Here is an 18001-nt window from a genome sequence, read left to right on the forward strand (position 1 = left end):
GGTCAACAATTATCAATTTAAATAAATTAAAATTTGATTTCGTTTTAATAAAATATATATTGGGTTGGGATTACATTCATACACATTGTTAAGGAAAAATTATGTACATGAAAAAGTAGCCATTCACAAGTACTTACTACAATTAACATATTATGTATCTGCACTTAACATATTATGTATCTACAGTTAACATATTATGTATCTGCACTTAACATATTATGTATCTACAGTTAACATATTATGTATCTGCACTTAACATATTATGTATCTAGAATTAACATATTATGTACCTGCAGTTAACATATTATGTACCTATTACAACTGCTACAATTATATGTTATTATGCTATACGGCGACGACAAACAATTAGGAAATATTGTTTAATGGACAACATTGTTAATTAAAAGCTTAAGAGAAAAGTTTAGTTGTTAACAATGAGGTTTACCCTACAAGAAGTACAAACACAGGTGGAAATGCTTTGTCCCAAAGCAGAAATGTGACCTCTTCAAATTTTCCACACCATTGAGTGACTTGAAAGTGTTAAATCTCCATGCACCAAACACCCAAATTCTGTTTAATACTCATTTCCTAGTAATATAAATGCCCCAAAAACATCAACTGTTGTCTACAAACTCAATCACCAATCCATCCTTTTAGCCTAATCATTCCAATTCTTCTGCTTCTTCTCGCTAAATATCAATCTAATGGCTCTGTTGTTTCTTTTTCTCCTCATGATTCCTGTTTCTAATGCATATCTTGATGTCAACTACTATGACGAAACATGTCCAAATGCCGAAAAAATCATCTATGAAACAGTTCATAGTGCTTCAGTTTCTGACCCTAAAATTCCTGCACGACTACTCAGGATGTTTTTCCACGACTGCTTCATAAGAGTAAACTTACTAACCCCCTCTCTCTATAGCAATATATAACTAACATATGCATACCAGGTTTGCATCTATTAAAGTAAAACATAATTATTAGGCTGTCTTATGTGCTGAAGAGGGATTGTACACATAATTTGTTGGGGAGTTCTTTTTCTTTTATGAGACAATTTTGTCTCGAGCACTTCTTTTCTTTCTTCCCTAAAGGTTGAATCCCCAGGCCTAAGGGGCCCCCACACCCCGGCCTGACAGAGCATCTGGGAGGATGTAAATCATGGTAACTCAGCTGAACACATAGGCTAGACCTTTGCTTATTGCGCACAAGGAGCCCCCCTCACTTTGAGAAGATGCTCCCACACTGCCGCTGGTGAGACTCAATCCCTGGTCATTCTTCCCAAACTTCACCCCTGTGACCAACTAAGCTGCCCATACGGACCGAGCACTTTTTTTCATGATCAGCTTAACAGTTGCTATTAATTACTAACATTTAAATATTCACATATAGGGGTAGTAATACACATAATGCATCACAAAAATGAACTTAAACATATTGTAATGATGATTGTGCAGGGGTGTGATGCATCTATACTCCTGGACTCTACACCAGGAAATCAAGCAGAGAAGGATGGTCCTCCAAATCTCTCACTTGGAGCATTCTATGTGTTCGATGCAGCTAAAGAAAAACTAGAAAAAGCTTGTCCACGCACGGTTTCCTGTGCTGACATGATTGCCATTGCAGCAAGAGACGTAGTTACTATTGTAAGCTCTCACTTCGTGAGCTTATCTTACTACTCAACTATCGTATTGTTTAATCACTAATCGAAAGTTTAACTGTTTGGACTTTCCAGTCAGGAGGTCCATATTGGAGTGTGTTCAAAGGAAGGAAAGATGGGACAGTGTCAAGGGCGAATGAGACTATAAACTTACCAGCTCCTTCCTTCAATGTAACGCAACTTATTCAGAGCTTTCTCCAGAGGGGTCTGGGTATTAAGGACATGGTGGCCCTCTCCGGTGGACACACGCTAGGTTTTTCACATTGCTCTTCCTTTGAATCCCGGCTTCGGAATTTCAGCCCATTGCAGGACACTGATCCAAGCATGAATCCAGAATTTTCTGAAACCCTGAAAAAGAAATGCCCAAAACCAAACAAGGACAAAAATGCAGGTGAATTCTTAGACTCTACTGCAGCAACCTTTGACAACAACTACTACAAACAAATTGTCGCAGGAAAAGGTGTGTTTGGATCAGACCAGGCACTGTATAATGATTACAAGACAAAATGGTTGGTGGAAATGTTTGCAGATGACCAAACTTTGTTCTTTGAAGAGTTTGTGGCATCAATGGTGATGCTTGGAAATGTTGGCATCATTGAAGAAGGAGAAGTCAGAGTAAACTGCAGAGTTGTTAACTAAATATATCAGTGTGAAAGAGAGTTTTGGTGAGTGGCATCAATGAGTGTTTCAAATTCTTCAGTCAATGATATTGATTTATTATACTGCAAAGAGGGCTTTGGTTCTGTATTACTGGAATCATAACCTTGTAAACAGTTTGCTACACATGCATGGTAGAATATTTCATATTTTCACCCTTTACTGATTTCAGACATGAAACCAATAAAAGCATGACAATTGTGTATTATGTCTCTCAGATTATATTTCTGCATTTCCAAAAAAGAATACTTTTAATTCTCATATAATTTTAAAATGCTATCTCCAAGAAATATAAATATACATGTATAGTTTAAATGTTCTCTCCAAAGTCACACATTCCAACCTTCAACTTAAAAACCAAATCTTGAGTATAATTTCTTACCACATTATTGAGACGGGCACATATTACACTCTAAAGATAAACAAAATAAGAACTTAATACTTATAACTTATAGATAGGAGTTCAATGTAATCATTAATATATCAAATTCACTAAACAATATTCTTTTTCTCTTTATTTTACTTGTTATACACATAACTTCTGCCTCTCTAGTGAGTGGTGGTTCTCTGCCACCATCCAGGCCACTAATCCTTTATTTAATTACAATCTATTTGATAATTGATATATTTGCATTTCACCAACTTTCCATCCGATTTAATGCAAAAACTATATCAACTAGATGTTCTGTAAGATCCAATGTGTCAGTTATATCAATCTATAGTTCTATACAAAGCCAGTCAATCATTACTAAGGAAAATTATATCCTCAACTGATAATTTATGACGCTACTATAGCATTCTGAAGTTTGAAAGACTAAAACATCTATACGACAACAGTTTTTCACTATAAGCTACCCATTTTACAGTTTTAAAAAGTAAATTTATTATGTTTTTGAGAAAGAATTCTAGTTAAACAAGGCATTCATCCAGAGGTCAGGAATATTTCTCAATAGTTGCAGTGCTACTACTTTCGGATATGTTTTTGGTCAGAGAAAACTTCAGTTACATGCATATAAACTTATCTAATATGATGTACTCGACGAGGAGATATTTCAAACAAAATCTGGGAACTGTATAAGCTTACAAATGGAGTTCATGAGCAAAACATAAGTTGGATAGACTCCAAGACAGAACCATGAATATGGAACTTCAAAAACACAATCAACTAGAGAATGTTTATATATGGTCAAGCAAATACAACATCTGAACGTAATACATATTTGACACCCTTACTAACATTTCGTGCTTCATGAAGCATACATTTATCCCCATGAAGGTGAAAGAGAGCCATTCCTTCTGTAGGAGGTATCTGCAGAAGTAGGCATTTAGTAACATAGGATATCAGCTGCAATGTGCTTTTTAACAAAAGCAAGAAACTCAGAATAGTATAAGCAATTCTCAATCCTCAATCAACACCAGCCATGATGGGTAATTTATACAACAAAACTTAATTATTTGAAAAATATTAATTAATTAGCTATAAGAGGAAAATAAAGCAGCAACAGCAAGACAGAAAAAGGTGTACCTCGGCCACCAGAGCATTTCTTGGACCATAAAATACAGTCTCTCCTCCAACGAGGGGCTCAGTCAGAGAATCCTGAGCATTCTTATCAACCTTAGTTTTGGATTTGAAAGCTCCTCCACTTAGATATATTAACAACGTATAGTGTGTGAATTTCCCACCACCAAGATCAACGCTTTCATCAATATGCCGTCCAAAACGCTGGCCAGCCTTGTATCTAGTAGGTGAAATATAATTTTCTAGTGTTAATTAAAGATGTAAACATAGTTACTTTGGCCAAAACCACCGACATCAAAATGATTATCATAAAACGAAAGGACAATATGAAAACTAGACAATGACTTATTTATATATGAAACATATAGTGATAAATTACTGGATTTATCTCAATATAAGAATTGATGCATATCCCTTCCTATATACTTTTTCTCAGCCTACAAAATTCATGTAATTCCATGATCCACAATTCAGTATGCATAAAACCCACGAGAGTAAAGTGCTGATTGGAACAAAAAGATCACCACCTGTAAAATCTAAGGTTTGGATTTAATCCAACTGCAACTTTTCCACGAATCTTAATATCAGAAAACAATTTGTTAAGTCCTGAATTCCATATTGCATCTGCAAGATCAGGATCGTCCACAGAGATACGATCATTATCCCTATAAGCTTCACCCCATGTAGGCCCAAGACTCCCCTGGTGAACAAACCCAATCGACTCTGCTGCTTCAACGAAAGCTCTCGATTCAGCAGAAGTCAAGTAATTTTTCACCTAAACACCTCAAGCAAAGCAATAAATTATACAAAGAGAAATACTACGAATCTTAAGGATTGTCTTTTACAGCCAAAGAATAAAAATTTAAATTGAAAAGGGTGTAATTTCTGAAATGCATAGCTGATACAATGATAACTGGACAATGCAAATTTACAGTCTCTGAATTTAGCTCCAATAGACTCATCTAAGCAAGATTAATGTCAGATTCATTAGCATTACTGAAGTGAGGCGAAATATTGTATAAAACAAACAGTACATAGTTCAATAGTTGCATCAAGGAAGCAACAAAAGCTCATATCAGCAGCTAGAAAAACATATTTATACTGATAAATTGAAATACCCATAAATTAACTAACACGATAATACCTAATTGAGAGATTTCTCAAAAGAAGGTCAGGAAACTTTTGCAGTTGATGCTATTACATCAAATTCTTAATGGAATTTTAGCTTATCATCAGAAAGAGCATCAAAATTTATTACGAATAGTCAATTCATAAACCATCTCTCCCCCTCCAAAAATTACCCAAAAAAAAAAAGAAATGGAGAGGAGAAAAAGTAGACATACAGTGAGAAGATCGTTCCCTTTCAGACGAGTGACCTGAAGATTGGACTTGGGTTTAATAGATGGCCATTCTGTTCTTGTTTTTTTAGTTTTCTCGTTTCTTCTTTCCCCCATTTTTCTTCTCTTCACCAAGATATCAGATTTTCTTTCCTCCATGCTCCACGTAATTTACAGATATATACTCTCTCTCTCTCTCTCTCTCTCTATATATATATATCTATATATTCGGATGTGCTTTTCTGGGCCTTGGACTTTTTTCAGTATATAGGACTCTCTCTCTCTCTATATATATATATCTATATATTCGGATGTGCTTTTCTGGGCCTTGGACTTTTTTCAGTATATAGGACTCTCTCTCTCTCTCTATATATATATATCTATATATTCGGATGTGCTTTTCTGGGCCTTGGACTTTTTTCAGTATATAGGACTCACTATTTAATCTGTTTAATCCCCAATAAATCAAATGTACACATTTTTTTTATACATACTCGTAATTTTCAATAAAATTTCATTAAATAAAAGAGATAAAATTCGATCAAAAGCAATGGCGTCGCCCGGACTCGAACCGGAGACCTTCAGTGTGTTAGACTGACGTGATAACCAACTACACCACGACACCAGCACGTCATTGCCCTCCGAATACAGATATATATTGTTATGTTTATTAGGAAAACATTTAATCTAATCTCTTGCCGCATGTTTAATTCAAAGAGGTTACGAATGGAGTAGCATTCATTCATGATAATAGATCTATTCCATCATTTTGTATCTTTGTCGACCGTGTAACGGATGAGAATATGGAGTGAATGCTTTCTTTTTTGCCATTTTTTCATGAGTTTTATCGAAGGTATGAATCTATTTTCTTGGTGAGTCTTTGAATCTAGAAAGAATACAGAAAGAAATAGGCTAAGAATCTTTTTTTGAGACGAACGAACTCCTTTTCTATCAAATTCTATCAAAATATCCAATCTTTCGAAAAAATTTCACTGACTGTTGGTGGAAATACACGGAAATATAATAATAATAATAATTCCACGGAAAAGAATTATTATATTTTCTGGAAAACATTGAGAATTTTTGGGAAAAACAAACACAGGGGACGAATAGATTATTGGCTAGGTTGTAAGTACGAGTCGTGTTACACTCTTTCCTTAAAACCTTATTTACCACCTCCAAAGGTGCTAGAAGCATTGCCACCTAAGTTTTTCGGAATAAAATGTACTACGATTCTAAGTTATGAGCACTCAAACTTAGGACCTAGTGAACAAGAGCGTGGGAAGAACACAGATGGCAAGAAAGAAGAAGAGCAGGGTTTCGAGAAGAAAAAGCTTAGGATTTCAGTGTAAAATCTCCTGCTCAACCAACTTATATAGGAGTTGTAGTACTGTAACAGTTGACCATAACCTCACGAGTCAAGCCTTTTCAGGATTATTTTGAAATTTGATTTGCACCCCTGTGCGCGAGATTTCTAATTCTATTCCTTTGCAAATAGTACTATGCAAAGAGGTAATAAGGAAATTTGCAGTTTTAGTTTCTAAAATTTATAAGTCGACTTTTCAAAAAAAAAAAATTCTAAGTCGTGTAATTTTCATTCCTAATTAATATGACATTGTAATAGTATTCTCTAATTAGTCACCAATGTGGTTACCAGGACTACGTGGTCTAATGGTATCCGGGTTGGACTTCCAATTGGAAGATTATGAGTTCAAGCCTCAGTGGAGGCGTTATTGGTTCTTTGTGTTTCAGTAGGTTGAGAAAGTATATGAACAGATACTACAATGTAATAGGCTTATTTAATCTTTTGAACGGAAAAACTCATATGTATTTCTCTATAAACTGAATGGAGGGTAATTTAGTAACTTTTGAATACCACATGTTTTTCTTTCAACTATTAATGATTGGAATAAGGTTCAAATTGGCCACTGAACGTAACCTGAAAATGCAATTAGGCCACTGAACAAAAAAAAAAGTGCAATTAGGCCATTGAATACTCCAAAAACGTGCAATTAGGCCACTGAACTCTCCAAACGTATACAATTTCACCGAATAGCAGATTACCATCAATTTTAGCAGGTTACCTGCTTACATGGCAGCTTAGTTGGCATTTTTAATAATTTTTAAATAATTTTTAATAATAAATTTTATAAAAAAATTGGAAAAATTTAAATAAAAAATAAAATAAAGTCGTTTTATTTTTTAAAAAATTTTTTAATAAAAATTTATTAAAAATTAATTAAAATTTATTAAAAATGCCAACTCAGCTGCCACGTAAGCTGATAACCTGCTAAAATTGAGGGTAACCTGCTATCAGGTGAAATTGCACATTTTTGGAGTGTTCAGTGGCCTAATTGCACTTTTTTTTCGTTCAGTGGCCTAATTGCATTTTCAGATTACGTTCAGTGGCCAATTTGAACCTTATTCCTTAATGATTTTAGTTCTCTTATGAAAATACTAGACTCAACAAATATAATGCTCTCTTCTCAATAAAAAATCGAATAAATCATCTACAAAGATAATCTCCCATGTACTAAGAATTAGCTGGGATTTTTAGAATTCTGTCCAAAATAACTTCATCTATCATAATAGGTAGGGATGAGCAAAATAATCGGATTGACAGAAAAACCGATCACCGATAACCGAACCGCCCAAAATTTTCGGTTTCGGTTATATAGTTGAAAAAAAATCGGTTATTTCGGTTATTTCGGTCGGTTATCGATTTTTTTCAAAAAAATTAATAACCGACCGAAAAACCGAGGCTTAATTTATATAAAAAATGAAGTCTAGTACCCAAACTAATTCTAATAAATAAATAATTCCAATAATTAATCCCAAACTAAGGCAAAAATATTATGCAATTGTTGACTGTTACTGTAACTTAAAAGCCATTTTTAGTTTCAATCGTTATGCTGTGGAACCGTGTCCACATTGCAAGGTGAACACAGTTCTATGTTCATAATTATTGAACTATATGTTCATAATTATAAAGTTATATATTCATAATTATTGAACTTTATATTCACAATTACATAACTCTATGTTCATAATTATAAAACTATATATTCATAATTTTTGAACTTCATATTCACAATTATTGAATCTTTATATTCATAATTACAAAATGATATGTTTATAATTATGTTCACAAATCTATATTCATAATTATAGAACTATATTTTCATGATTTTTGAACTATATATTCATAAATTATGAACAGTTTTGGAAAACATAATTTGCTGTTTAGTTTTAGCACTGTAGTAAGCCACAGGAAATGTAATTTACATGAATAAGTGATTGTTTGGTCCTAGACTATCTCAAAGAGAAAATGGTTAACACCATGTGAACAAAGTGTCATATCTGTAGATTCTATTTCTCCGGTCAGTATTAATTCTATGATTTCATGTTCTTGGTTGGCATAATTTCATGTTCTTGGTGGGCATGATGCCAAGAGGCATGTGATTTGATAATAGCACCCCAGTTTATGTTGCTACTGGAAAAATATATAAGGTCAAAAAGTATATGGCTCCACTCAAATAGCTAGATATTTTCACATCTCGAACGAACTGTATATGTTTAATTACCAGGCAGGGACATTCATCTAGGTTGGCAGCTCTTGATTATACAGTTTGCCTCTACCGTGAAGTTTTTTGTCACAACACAAGGTGGTAACTTCCAGCATTTCTTAGTGGGTCATAGACGCTATTTTAATGGAGGACATGACAAGACAATCAAACTTGAGCGTAAATTAATTCTTCATAACTGACCGAAAATTTCGATTTTCGATCGGTTCGGTTATGAGAAGTGCTTCGGTTATTTCGGTCGGTTATGAGAAAGTTATAAAATTTTCGATTATTAATCAAAAACCGACCAAAACCGACCGATGCTCACCCCTAATAATAGGGACTAAATACACCACATTGGTGACTAATTAAGAATGACATTACAACTTTGAATTAATTAGTGATGAAAATTACGCATGTCATTCATCAATGACTAAAAACTGTTAATTTTCTTTAAATTATCATAGTAAAATATTTATTTTAAAAATCTATAAAATAGAAATTATGGTTAAGAAATAAAAGTTTGGTAAAAAAAAAATTTGATTATATAAAACTTTAGATTTAAGATATGATGACATGGGTATGGGCACCACAACTTTAATTTGGTAGATTCAGTTGTGACCATCCTTAACCTTCAATTCTTTACAATGATGGTAATGTAGTTTGAAGTCATTTTGTAGGTAGATCTAATGTCTTATGCCACCCAAAAAGAGAGAGAGTGCAGACGTAAACTAAGAATATAATAAAACTTTAAAAAGTTTGAGGTACAATTGAATCATTGCCAATAATCCCTTTGTTTTATGCGGAGTAAATACCCAAAATGGTCCCTCGACTATAGCTAAATTCACAAATTAGTCCTCAAGTTTTAATTTCAACCAATTAAGTCCTTAACTTTGCAATTTTAACACAATTTGGTCCTCCGTCTATTTGTCTGTTTGTTGACCGTGATATTTGAGGATATATATGTAATTTCACGTGCAAGCTCAAAAGAATTTTGACCGGTTCAGCTTGCCTACGTCGATTGGAGTCACGACTTTCTTGAAGAGCCACTCCAGGGACTTCGTCGATCTATCTATCAAAAACTATAATCTCTCCAGCATGGGGTGCAGCTCCGGCCTGATCTCGATCGATCTCGCACGTGACCTCCTGTACGTGCACCCCAACTCTAACATCCTGGTGGTTAGCACGGAGATGATTACGCCCAACTATTGCCAAAGGCGACCAAATTTGGTAGATTGCTTTCGGCAGTGGATTCAAATGCAAGATTGCGGTCTGAAAATGCAACCGGAACCTTAAAAAATCGACGATGGACCGTGAAATTACTTATATATCCTCAAAAATCACAGTCAACAAACGGTCAAATAGACGGAAGACCAAATCGTGTTAAAATTGAAAAGTTAAGGACTAAATTGGTTGAAATTGAAAGTCGATGATCAATTTGTGAATTTAGCTATAGTCGAGGGACCATTTTGGATATTTACTCTTTTATGCGACCCCTCCTTTGTGAAGTATATGTTTGGTTTTTAATTACTTTTGAGATTCATAGTATCGATGATTGCCTACAAAGTTTCCCCCTCATTATTATAAGATTTATTACCAACGAGCTATGGCTAAATTTGTTTATAATTTAATTTTATATTAGTTAATAACATTTATATATTTTAAAAAATACATTACAAATTATATTCAAGTTATATAAATTTGTTAAATTATATTCAAGTTATATATTCAAGTTATATAAATTTGTTAAACAAGTAACAAAAAGTTGATTTCACCAAGCACTTTGTACCAAGTTGGTATATCTGTAGCTATTCTTTAGAAAAGGTCACAGGATCAAATTATCCGATGGTGGAGTATTGACTTTAATTTTGAACTACAATAGATAGAAAAAGTATATTGAATATATACTACCTTATAATATAGTTGATAGTACTAAAAGAACAAAAAAAAAATTGATTTCACTCGCTAAAATAAGATATAGAGAGTATTAATTAGTAACCTTAGACTAGGTGCTCTTTTTTTTTTTTTTTTTTTTTTTTTTTTTGATGAGAGAAATTTCATTACTGAAAGGTGTACACTGAGTAAATTAGATTTTTGTGTATAAATTACAAAAAAAAAAAAAAAATCACACTAAAGAGACCATGTTTGATGGACTCGGTTGAGATGGTGTTGTCAATAATTGAACTCTTTACCATTAGGTAAGATCGAATATTCTTTGGCCTAAGAGATTTTTTTTTTTTTTTTTTTTTAAATTTTCCTTTGTTTTGATAAAAATAGTAGAAATTTTAAAAAAATCACTATGTGCACTGAATAAACTTTGCATTGTGACTTTAACCGACAAAGGACCATAATGAAGTAAAGCAGTTTATGTTGCCTGATAGGGGATATGCACCTGGACTCGTACTTGATCGTGCCTTGTGGCTGCTCGGTATACAGGTAGGTTATTGAGGGGAACTCTTCCTGACTGTCTACCGACCTGGAACGATCTGGCCCAACCTCCTGTAAAGCGCCGACCGATGGTAGGTCAACGACCCTAATTCTCGTATTCCGGACTGTCCCAGTCATTTTAAGTTGGGAAGCAAGGTGAACAGTCCGACCTCCATCACTCCAAGAGTTGGCCAGCAATCCCATTAGCCTAATCCAGCGGCGGTAAAAAGAGAGAATATTAGGAATCTTAAGGCATGTGGTGAAGTTTGCAAGGCCTCCGCCCTGCCCCTTCATGAATGACACGTGTCGCACCTGTCGAGCTTCCAACATGTCCCCCCACCCCCCCGCCCCCAACTTATCTATAATAGCGCATTAAATGCAAAGAAGGGGGACTTTGAAAATCTAGCCTTACCAAATTTGAAAATCTCTGACCTCATTTCACTAACTGAGCATAAACCCTTAAACCAATAAACAGACTAATACTAAGCCGACCTACAATTAGATCTCGTATACTACGTATTTGTAGAACCTATAGAATTTACCACATCATTGTCTATAGCTTATTCCTTCTTAGTTTTGAGGTTATAAACTCATAATTTATTATTGAAAATTTTGAGAATATAGTTGATTATTATAAATGAAATACGGAGTACATGATAATATTTTTATTTTTATAAATAATAAAAATAAAATTGTTTATAAAAAATATCATTAACTCGTTTGATTGATCATTCATAATGGATATTTATACACATTAAAATTTGTCTCTATGGATTTGTTTTTCCAATAATTGAGTGAAGAATAAGGAGGAAATATTCCTCGAGGGTCGTAAGCAAATTTCGTCGTAAAAATATAGACCGTTAAAGTGTGGGGTGATGAGAAAGCGCAGGTCACGTGAAGGCGGTGACGTGAACCATACACGAACGTTGGCGATAACATACCCTGTCCCGCACTCACTCCCATACTATCATCACACACTCTTCTTCAACTCTTTTTCCCTGCACTCTCAATCTCTGCTCTCATGGCGTCGTTTTGTGCGAGGATCGATCCGACCTCCATTTTCATCTCCAAGCATTTCAAATCCGCCAGAAATGCCTTTCCTCTCTCTCCACCAATCCGATGCCTGTCCTTCTTCAACTCCCATTCCTCTAATTTCCCTCTCAGAAAAACTGCGCCTTCTTCTTCTTCTTCGTCTCCCATCTTCGCCGCTTCTTCTTCTTCATCTCCTTCTTCCTCCTCCTCTTCTCCTTCCGCTACCGTCGCCGAATCTCAAGCACTCAAGGTATTTGTTCTCTGTGTGTGTGTGTGTGTATGTACCATTGTACTTTGTGCGTTTGTTAAATTTTGATTATGTAATTGCAGATTAAATCGGTTCCGACAAAGCCAATTGAAGGACAGAAGACGGGAACTAGCGGGCTCCGTAAGAAGGTGCATGCAACCTTTTTATAAATGCCTTAATTTTGAATTTGAATTCGGACTTGATCGCAGTATATTTCGTAATAGAATCTGATTCTTATGTGTTTGGTTGTCTTGATTGTCGAGATCAGGTTAAAGTTTTTATGCAAGATAATTACCTTGCAAATTGGATTCAGGTTTGGGGTTTTGTACTTTATTCGATAATGGATTCAAAATGATCGTCTCTTTTTGTACTAATAAGTGGAGTGTGATGATTTGATATGAACAAGGCATTGTTTAATTCGTTGGAGCTTGATGATTATAAGGACAAGTTGTTGGTTCTCGGAGGTGATGGCCGATATTTTAATCGCGAAGCTGCACAGGTAATGGCTAATATGATACTTTGTTTTTATTTCATGTGTTTAAAGGAGTTTGCATATCATATATGTTGCTATTTCTAGTTTTTATTGAAGCTTAGTTTTAATTGCAGTTAATCATTAAAATTGCTGCTGGCAATGGGGTTGGTCAAATTATGATTGGCAAGTAAGTCTATTGGTGTTTAATCTAGTACTGATAATATATTATGCTTTTAAAAAACAAAAAATTATAATTGATGGAGTCAATTTAACTTGTTATTGTAAGTGGCTCATGTATTTCTATTCTGTGCACCTATCAGAAATTCAAGAGTTTCTCTTTATCAGTTGTATTTTTAATTTATAATGGCTAATGTTTGGTTCTTTCCACTTATTTTTCAATTGTAGTTTTCCCTTGTTTGACTGTTACATTTCCGCATTGTCTACAACAGGTGCTTTTGGAGCTGAAAGATATTAAATGACATGTGCAATTGAATATGAGCCTTCTGTTTTAAAATATTTACTTGCATTCTACTACCCCTGATTCCCTGATCCTTTCCCCCTTCATGATCTTCACTCCTGGTCTATTTCCTAGATTTATCATACACCTGTTATCTTATTGTTTGTCCTGTCAGTAAGTTCTGCAGTCCTAGTGTGCAATAAATTGTTTTGCTTACTACTCTTGGTGCAATATGAATTAGAGAATCTGATCTTTTGTCTTGCAGGGATGGAATAATGTCTACTCCAGCTGTGTCTGCTGTGATACGAAAGAGAGAGGCAACATTCTCTTCTATTTGTTATTTTCTGTTTCTTATGTAATTTATGTTGGATAATTGACAATTGTATTGCGCCTTGTCTCTGCCACAAAATGAGTGTACAGGCTAATGGTGGCTTTATAATGAGTGCAAGCCATAATCCTGGTGGTCCAGAATATGATTGGGGCATCAAGGTAGAGTTCTAGTTCTTTAAATTTGATCCCCGGTTGCTATTTCTGATTATTTGTACCTTATGCAAATGTATGAAACTAATTTTTCTGTTAAATAAAATCACAATTTAGCCTCTAATTGTTTAAAGTAAGTGCATTTTTCTGTTAGATATCCTTTATATATTTTTGATATGATTGCTGTCATGCAGAATGGCCAAACAAATTTGTATGTAACTCTTTGCCAATAGGAGTATCAAATCTTGATATACATATCTAATTTTATCTTGCAGTTCAATTACAGCAGTGGTCAACCAGCACCAGAATCCATTACTGACAAAATATATGGGAACACGCTTTCTGTAGGTGCCAAGTCACATCTGTGTGCTTATTTTTTTGCATGCACATTTTCCTGTCTTTCTTTAGTGAACCATGTTTTTTGATGGTTATGGATATTTTATAAAATGGTTCTGCTTCCAAACTGTTTATTTTATAAGGGTTTTACAGATTTCTGAAATTAAGATGGCTGACATTCCTGATGTTGATCTCTCTCAACTTGGAGTTACTAGATATGGGAATTTTAGTGTTGAAGTGGTTGACCCAGTAGGTGACTATTTGGAGCTAATGCAGGTTAGTGCCAAGGAAAATACAATTTTGAAATTTAAAGTTAGAACTCTCTATTTGACTTTGAATTATTTGCAGGAAGTGTTTGATTTTTCACTTATCAGAGATCTTCTTTCCAGACCAAATTTCAGGTATCCTTCATATGTATATTTTAAAGTCCCGTGAACATATGAATGCACCTATTATTTGTCTATGAGTGTGTGGCTCTTTGTTTGTTTTTTGGGGGGTGGGGGGTGGGTGAGGGGATGGACTGATCTGCAAAGTCTAATATTTCATGAGAACATCAGTTGCAATCAGACACAATATGATGTTTTGTGCAGGTTTGTGTTTGATGCCATGCATGCTGTGACTGGTGCTTATGCAAAACCTATTTTTGTTGACATGCTAGGAGCTAGCCCGGTATGTGAAGTGATTACATAACTTGTTGGATGATCATTAGAGCTTCTGACTGTAGAACGTGAGCTGTGTTCCAATGTGTAGGAATCTATTGTTAATGGCGTGCCTCTTGAAGATTTTGGACATGGTCATCCAGACCCTAATCTTACGTAAGAAACTGATTCTTCTTCTAGATGCTTTTCATAGTTTTCAAAAGGAGTTTATAACTTGCTTGTGTTTTGGGATAGATATGCGAAGGATTTGGTCAATGTAATGTATGGCGAGAATGGACCTGATTTTGGTGCTGCAAGTGATGGTACGCGTACAAGATCTTGAGGATATATAATTACACTACCAATAGTCCAATACAAATAGTACTAAATTAGTATTGTTATGTCATATTTATACCAATATGTGGCAATCTCATCCCTTGTCTGAGCTAGGAATAGTCATATTTGCAGGATATTTCTTATGCATTACTAAACTAATGAGCCTAGTTAAAGTTTTATTCACTTCTCATTGGGTATAAGAATAGTAAAGCAGTTGGTTTATCGAAAGAACCCATTTCTTATGCAGTAATTCTTCTACTTCTTCTTCTTCTTCTTCTTCTTTTTTTTTTTTAAATTTATTTTTTTCAGGTAGGTAGTTAAGACTTAAGAGCATTGGTTGCTCAGTCATTTTGAGCTAGAAACTAATATATTATTTTACTATATCCATTCAGGGGATGGTGACAGAAATATGATTCTAGGAAGGCAATTTTTTGTTACTCCATCAGATTCTGTAGCAATTATTGCTGCCAATGCAAAAGAGGCCATTCCATACTTCAAAAGTGGTCCCAAGGTCAGCATTCAAGTATTTCTGTGCCCTCTTTAAGTCTTAACCTTAAAGTATTTTAGATTGTTTACATTCAAATTTTATAGGGATTGGCTCGCTCTATGCCCACTAGTGGTGCTTTGGACCGTGTTGCGGAAAAGCTAAATCTTCTGTTTTACGAGGTTAGCTGTCTTTGATAAACTTGTGGAGTGCGTGTGTGGTTGTTTGACCATTCTAAACTATATCCCAAGATAAGATTCTTTTCTTTTAGGTTCCAACTGGATGGAAATTCTTTGGGAATCTAATGGATGCAGGGAAGTTGTCAGTTTGTGGGGAAGAAAGTTTTGGGACAGGTTCTGACCACATCCGTGAGAAAGATGGTATATGGTATGTGTTTGTGTCACCAATGATGAGTTTCCTTCTCATTTATTTGACTGCTGGATTATGTTCCAGAATTAGTTTATTTCCTAATGTTCTCTAGTTTTTATTTGTGGCATGCTATCGGATTGCTTATCATATGCTTACATCTTAAATCATCTATATTATCATGACTTACAAAAGTAAGTTTGTGATACATTCCATTCATTTCCCTCGATTATTAATTTATTATCATATTATCTTATAAAAGTTTCTTCTGTTGCTCATCCTTTTTGTCTGTACATCTTGTGTTAGCTTTCTTTCCTTAGGAAGTAGGTTAATTCTGATAAATTCTTTTAATTTTTTATTTTTATTTTTTTTTCTATAGATCTGATGCTTGTCCTCCACAATATTATCTCTATCACCAGATTTTAAACAAATTGCTCCATATGAAATTAATCTTTAATTACTTATAACTTTTCTGAATGTGACAGGGCTGTATTAGCTTGGCTTTCAATAATTGCATATAGGAACAAGGACAAGAAACCAGGGGAGGAATTGGTTTCTGTTGGTGATGTTGTCAAGCAGCATTGGGCAACTTATGGGAGGAATTTCTTTTCTAGATATGACTATGAGGCAAGCATATTATATGTTGGTTTATAACTTTGCTTGGTATTCCACAAATGAGTTATTCACCATTTATAAGATTTGTGAAGTATGGAATTAGTGGACTTCTGTTTTCAAGCATGATATTTTGTCTGTCAGGAATGTGAATCTGAAGGAGCCAATAAGATGGTTGCATATCTTAGAGAACTAATCTCTACCAGTAAGGCTGGTGATAAGTATGGTAAGCTTGCTTCACACATTTGGCAAAAGAATTCCAGACCTTGAATGCTTTTCACTTACTAAAGCATTTTGTGTGTTTAGGAAGTTATATCCTCAAATTTGCTGATGACTTCTCCTATGTTGATCCAGTAAGTTTTATTTATTTTAATTTTAAACTGCGATATAGAGTGGCTTTCTCTTTTGTCCAACTCAATTCATATTATTTTCTCTCAGGTAGATGGAAGTGTTGCATCCAAACAGGGGGTTCGATTTGTGTTCACTGATGGATCAAGGATCATCTTTAGATTATCGGTCTGCATCAGCCTCCTATATTTTTATACTATTGCTTATTCTACTCCCTGCAAACAATACCTAGATTATACTTTTGCTACTGTGATGGAGATTACTCAATAATATAATTTACAGGGTACTGGTTCTGCTGGTGCAACAGTAAGAGTGTATATTGAACAGTTTGAGTCTGATGCCTCGAAGCATGACGTGGATGCCCAAATTGCATTGAAACCATTGATAGGTGAGATAATTTTATTTTGTGTGCTCTATTCTCTTAAATTTCTATTACTAAATTTATATTATGTTTCCAGACCTCGCTCTGTCTTTATCAAAGCTAAAGGAATTTACCGGAAGAGAGAAGCCAACTGTTATAACATAAAGAACACACTCAACTTTAATTTTATGCCTGTTGGAAGCATCTCAATGAGAACTGTAGCAGGTCGCAAACTCCCTCTTTCCTCTACTTGTTACATTATGTATTGTTTATTCTTCTTGTTGTATGGTAGGCAGTCTCTCAAGGACATAAATTAGCTTCATTTTTTTGAATCTGTATAATTTTGTCTGCGCAAAATTTAGATACAGTATATGTTCTCAATAAAATTTTCATGTCTTATCACTTCTAGTATACGATTCTCATGTTCTTGAATCAACTAAAATACATCTCTTTTCATACTGAGAAGTGTGCTTGGATACATTCTACAATTTAGTGTCCATAAATTCTTTCAAGTCAAATTGTTTATTAGTACTGGGACGAAGAGTCGCTGATGAGCTGGCTCATGTGCTGTAAAACAAATATTGCTGATGAAGGTTATAACCTCCTTGACCTTAGAGAAGAAAAAAAGTCAAGGAGACTTAAGTATATGCAGTGATCTAGCCATCAAGGATA

General features: G+C 34.5%; 3 protein-coding genes and 1 non-coding gene across 4 annotated transcripts; 2 read left to right on the top strand and 2 right to left on the bottom strand.

The window, feature by feature from the left end:
• Window positions 1-455: 455 nt before the first annotated feature.
• Window positions 456-2572, top strand: LOC109151409 (peroxidase 66-like). The gene is made up of 3 exons (XM_019299426.1): window positions 456-893; window positions 1455-1643; window positions 1733-2572. The coding sequence occupies exons 1-3, from the start codon at window positions 705-707 to the stop codon at window positions 2294-2296; spliced, it is 942 nt and encodes a 313-aa protein (XP_019154971.1). The 5' UTR covers window positions 456-704; the 3' UTR covers window positions 2297-2572.
• A 684-nt stretch (window positions 2573-3256) lies between these two features.
• On the bottom strand, window positions 3257-5585 carry LOC109151410. Its single transcript, XM_019299427.1, has 5 exons — window positions 5551-5585; window positions 5177-5362; window positions 4361-4608; window positions 3840-4053; window positions 3257-3623 (listed from the first exon to the last, which is right to left on the bottom strand). Exons 2-5 carry the CDS (start codon window positions 5327-5329, stop codon window positions 3501-3503), a joined length of 738 nt encoding a protein of 245 aa, XP_019154972.1. The 5' UTR covers window positions 5330-5362; window positions 5551-5585; the 3' UTR covers window positions 3257-3500.
• A 136-nt stretch (window positions 5586-5721) lies between these two features.
• TRNAV-AAC lies at window positions 5722-5795 on the bottom strand. The gene has a single exon. It is a non-coding gene; the product is annotated as a tRNA-Val (tRNA).
• A 6283-nt stretch (window positions 5796-12078) lies between these two features.
• On the top strand, window positions 12079-17740 carry LOC109151380 (phosphoglucomutase, chloroplastic). Its single transcript, XM_019299377.1, has 22 exons — window positions 12079-12442; window positions 12523-12588; window positions 12708-12752; window positions 12846-12938; window positions 13046-13098; window positions 13634-13685; window positions 13789-13857; window positions 14124-14192; window positions 14338-14460; window positions 14533-14585; window positions 14775-14853; window positions 14935-14999; window positions 15078-15145; window positions 15551-15669; window positions 15750-15824; window positions 15914-16029; window positions 16494-16635; window positions 16765-16846; window positions 16927-16973; window positions 17059-17136; window positions 17251-17356; window positions 17427-17740. Exons 1-22 carry the CDS (start codon window positions 12182-12184, stop codon window positions 17492-17494), a joined length of 1929 nt encoding a protein of 642 aa, XP_019154922.1. The 5' UTR covers window positions 12079-12181; the 3' UTR covers window positions 17495-17740.
• The last annotated feature ends 261 nt before the right edge of the window (window positions 17741-18001 follow it).

Source organism: Ipomoea nil, unplaced genomic scaffold, assembly GCF_001879475.1.
Source record: "Ipomoea nil cultivar Tokyo-kokei standard unplaced genomic scaffold, Asagao_1.1 scaffold2283, whole genome shotgun sequence".
Lineage (NCBI taxonomy): Eukaryota > Viridiplantae > Streptophyta > Magnoliopsida > Solanales > Convolvulaceae > Ipomoea > Ipomoea nil.

What these genes read in the sequence shown, in the direction of transcription:
- LOC109151409 (XM_019299426.1), top strand. Translation starts at nt 705, where the DNA reads ATGGCTCTGTTGTTTCTTTTTCTCCTCATGATTCCTGTTTCTAATGCA. An exon ending in TCCACGACTGCTTCATAAGA is followed by an intron (nt 894 to 1,454) that starts GTAAACTTACTA and finishes ATGATTGTGCAG; the next exon opens with GGGTGTGATGCATCTATACT. An exon ending in CAAGAGACGTAGTTACTATT is followed by an intron (nt 1,644 to 1,732) that starts GTAAGCTCTCAC and finishes TGGACTTTCCAG; the next exon opens with TCAGGAGGTCCATATTGGAG.
- LOC109151410 (XM_019299427.1), bottom strand. Translation starts at nt 5,329, where the DNA reads ATGGAGGAAAGAAAATCTGATATCTTGGTGAAGAGAAGAAAAATGGGG. An exon ending in CCAAACCTTAGATTTTACAG is followed by an intron (nt 4,054 to 4,360) that starts GTGGTGATCTTT and finishes TTCACCTACTAG; the next exon opens with ATACAAGGCTGGCCAGCGTT. An exon ending in GAAATGCTCTGGTGGCCGAG is followed by an intron (nt 3,624 to 3,839) that starts GTACACCTTTTT and finishes CTACTTCTGCAG; the next exon opens with ATACCTCCTACAGAAGGAAT.
- LOC109151380 (XM_019299377.1), top strand. Translation starts at nt 12,182, where the DNA reads ATGGCGTCGTTTTGTGCGAGGATCGATCCGACCTCCATTTTCATCTCC. An exon ending in TTAATCGCGAAGCTGCACAG is followed by an intron (nt 12,939 to 13,045) that starts GTAATGGCTAAT and finishes TTTTAATTGCAG; the next exon opens with TTAATCATTAAAATTGCTGC. An exon ending in CTGTGATACGAAAGAGAGAG is followed by an intron (nt 13,686 to 13,788) that starts GCAACATTCTCT and finishes ATGAGTGTACAG; the next exon opens with GCTAATGGTGGCTTTATAAT.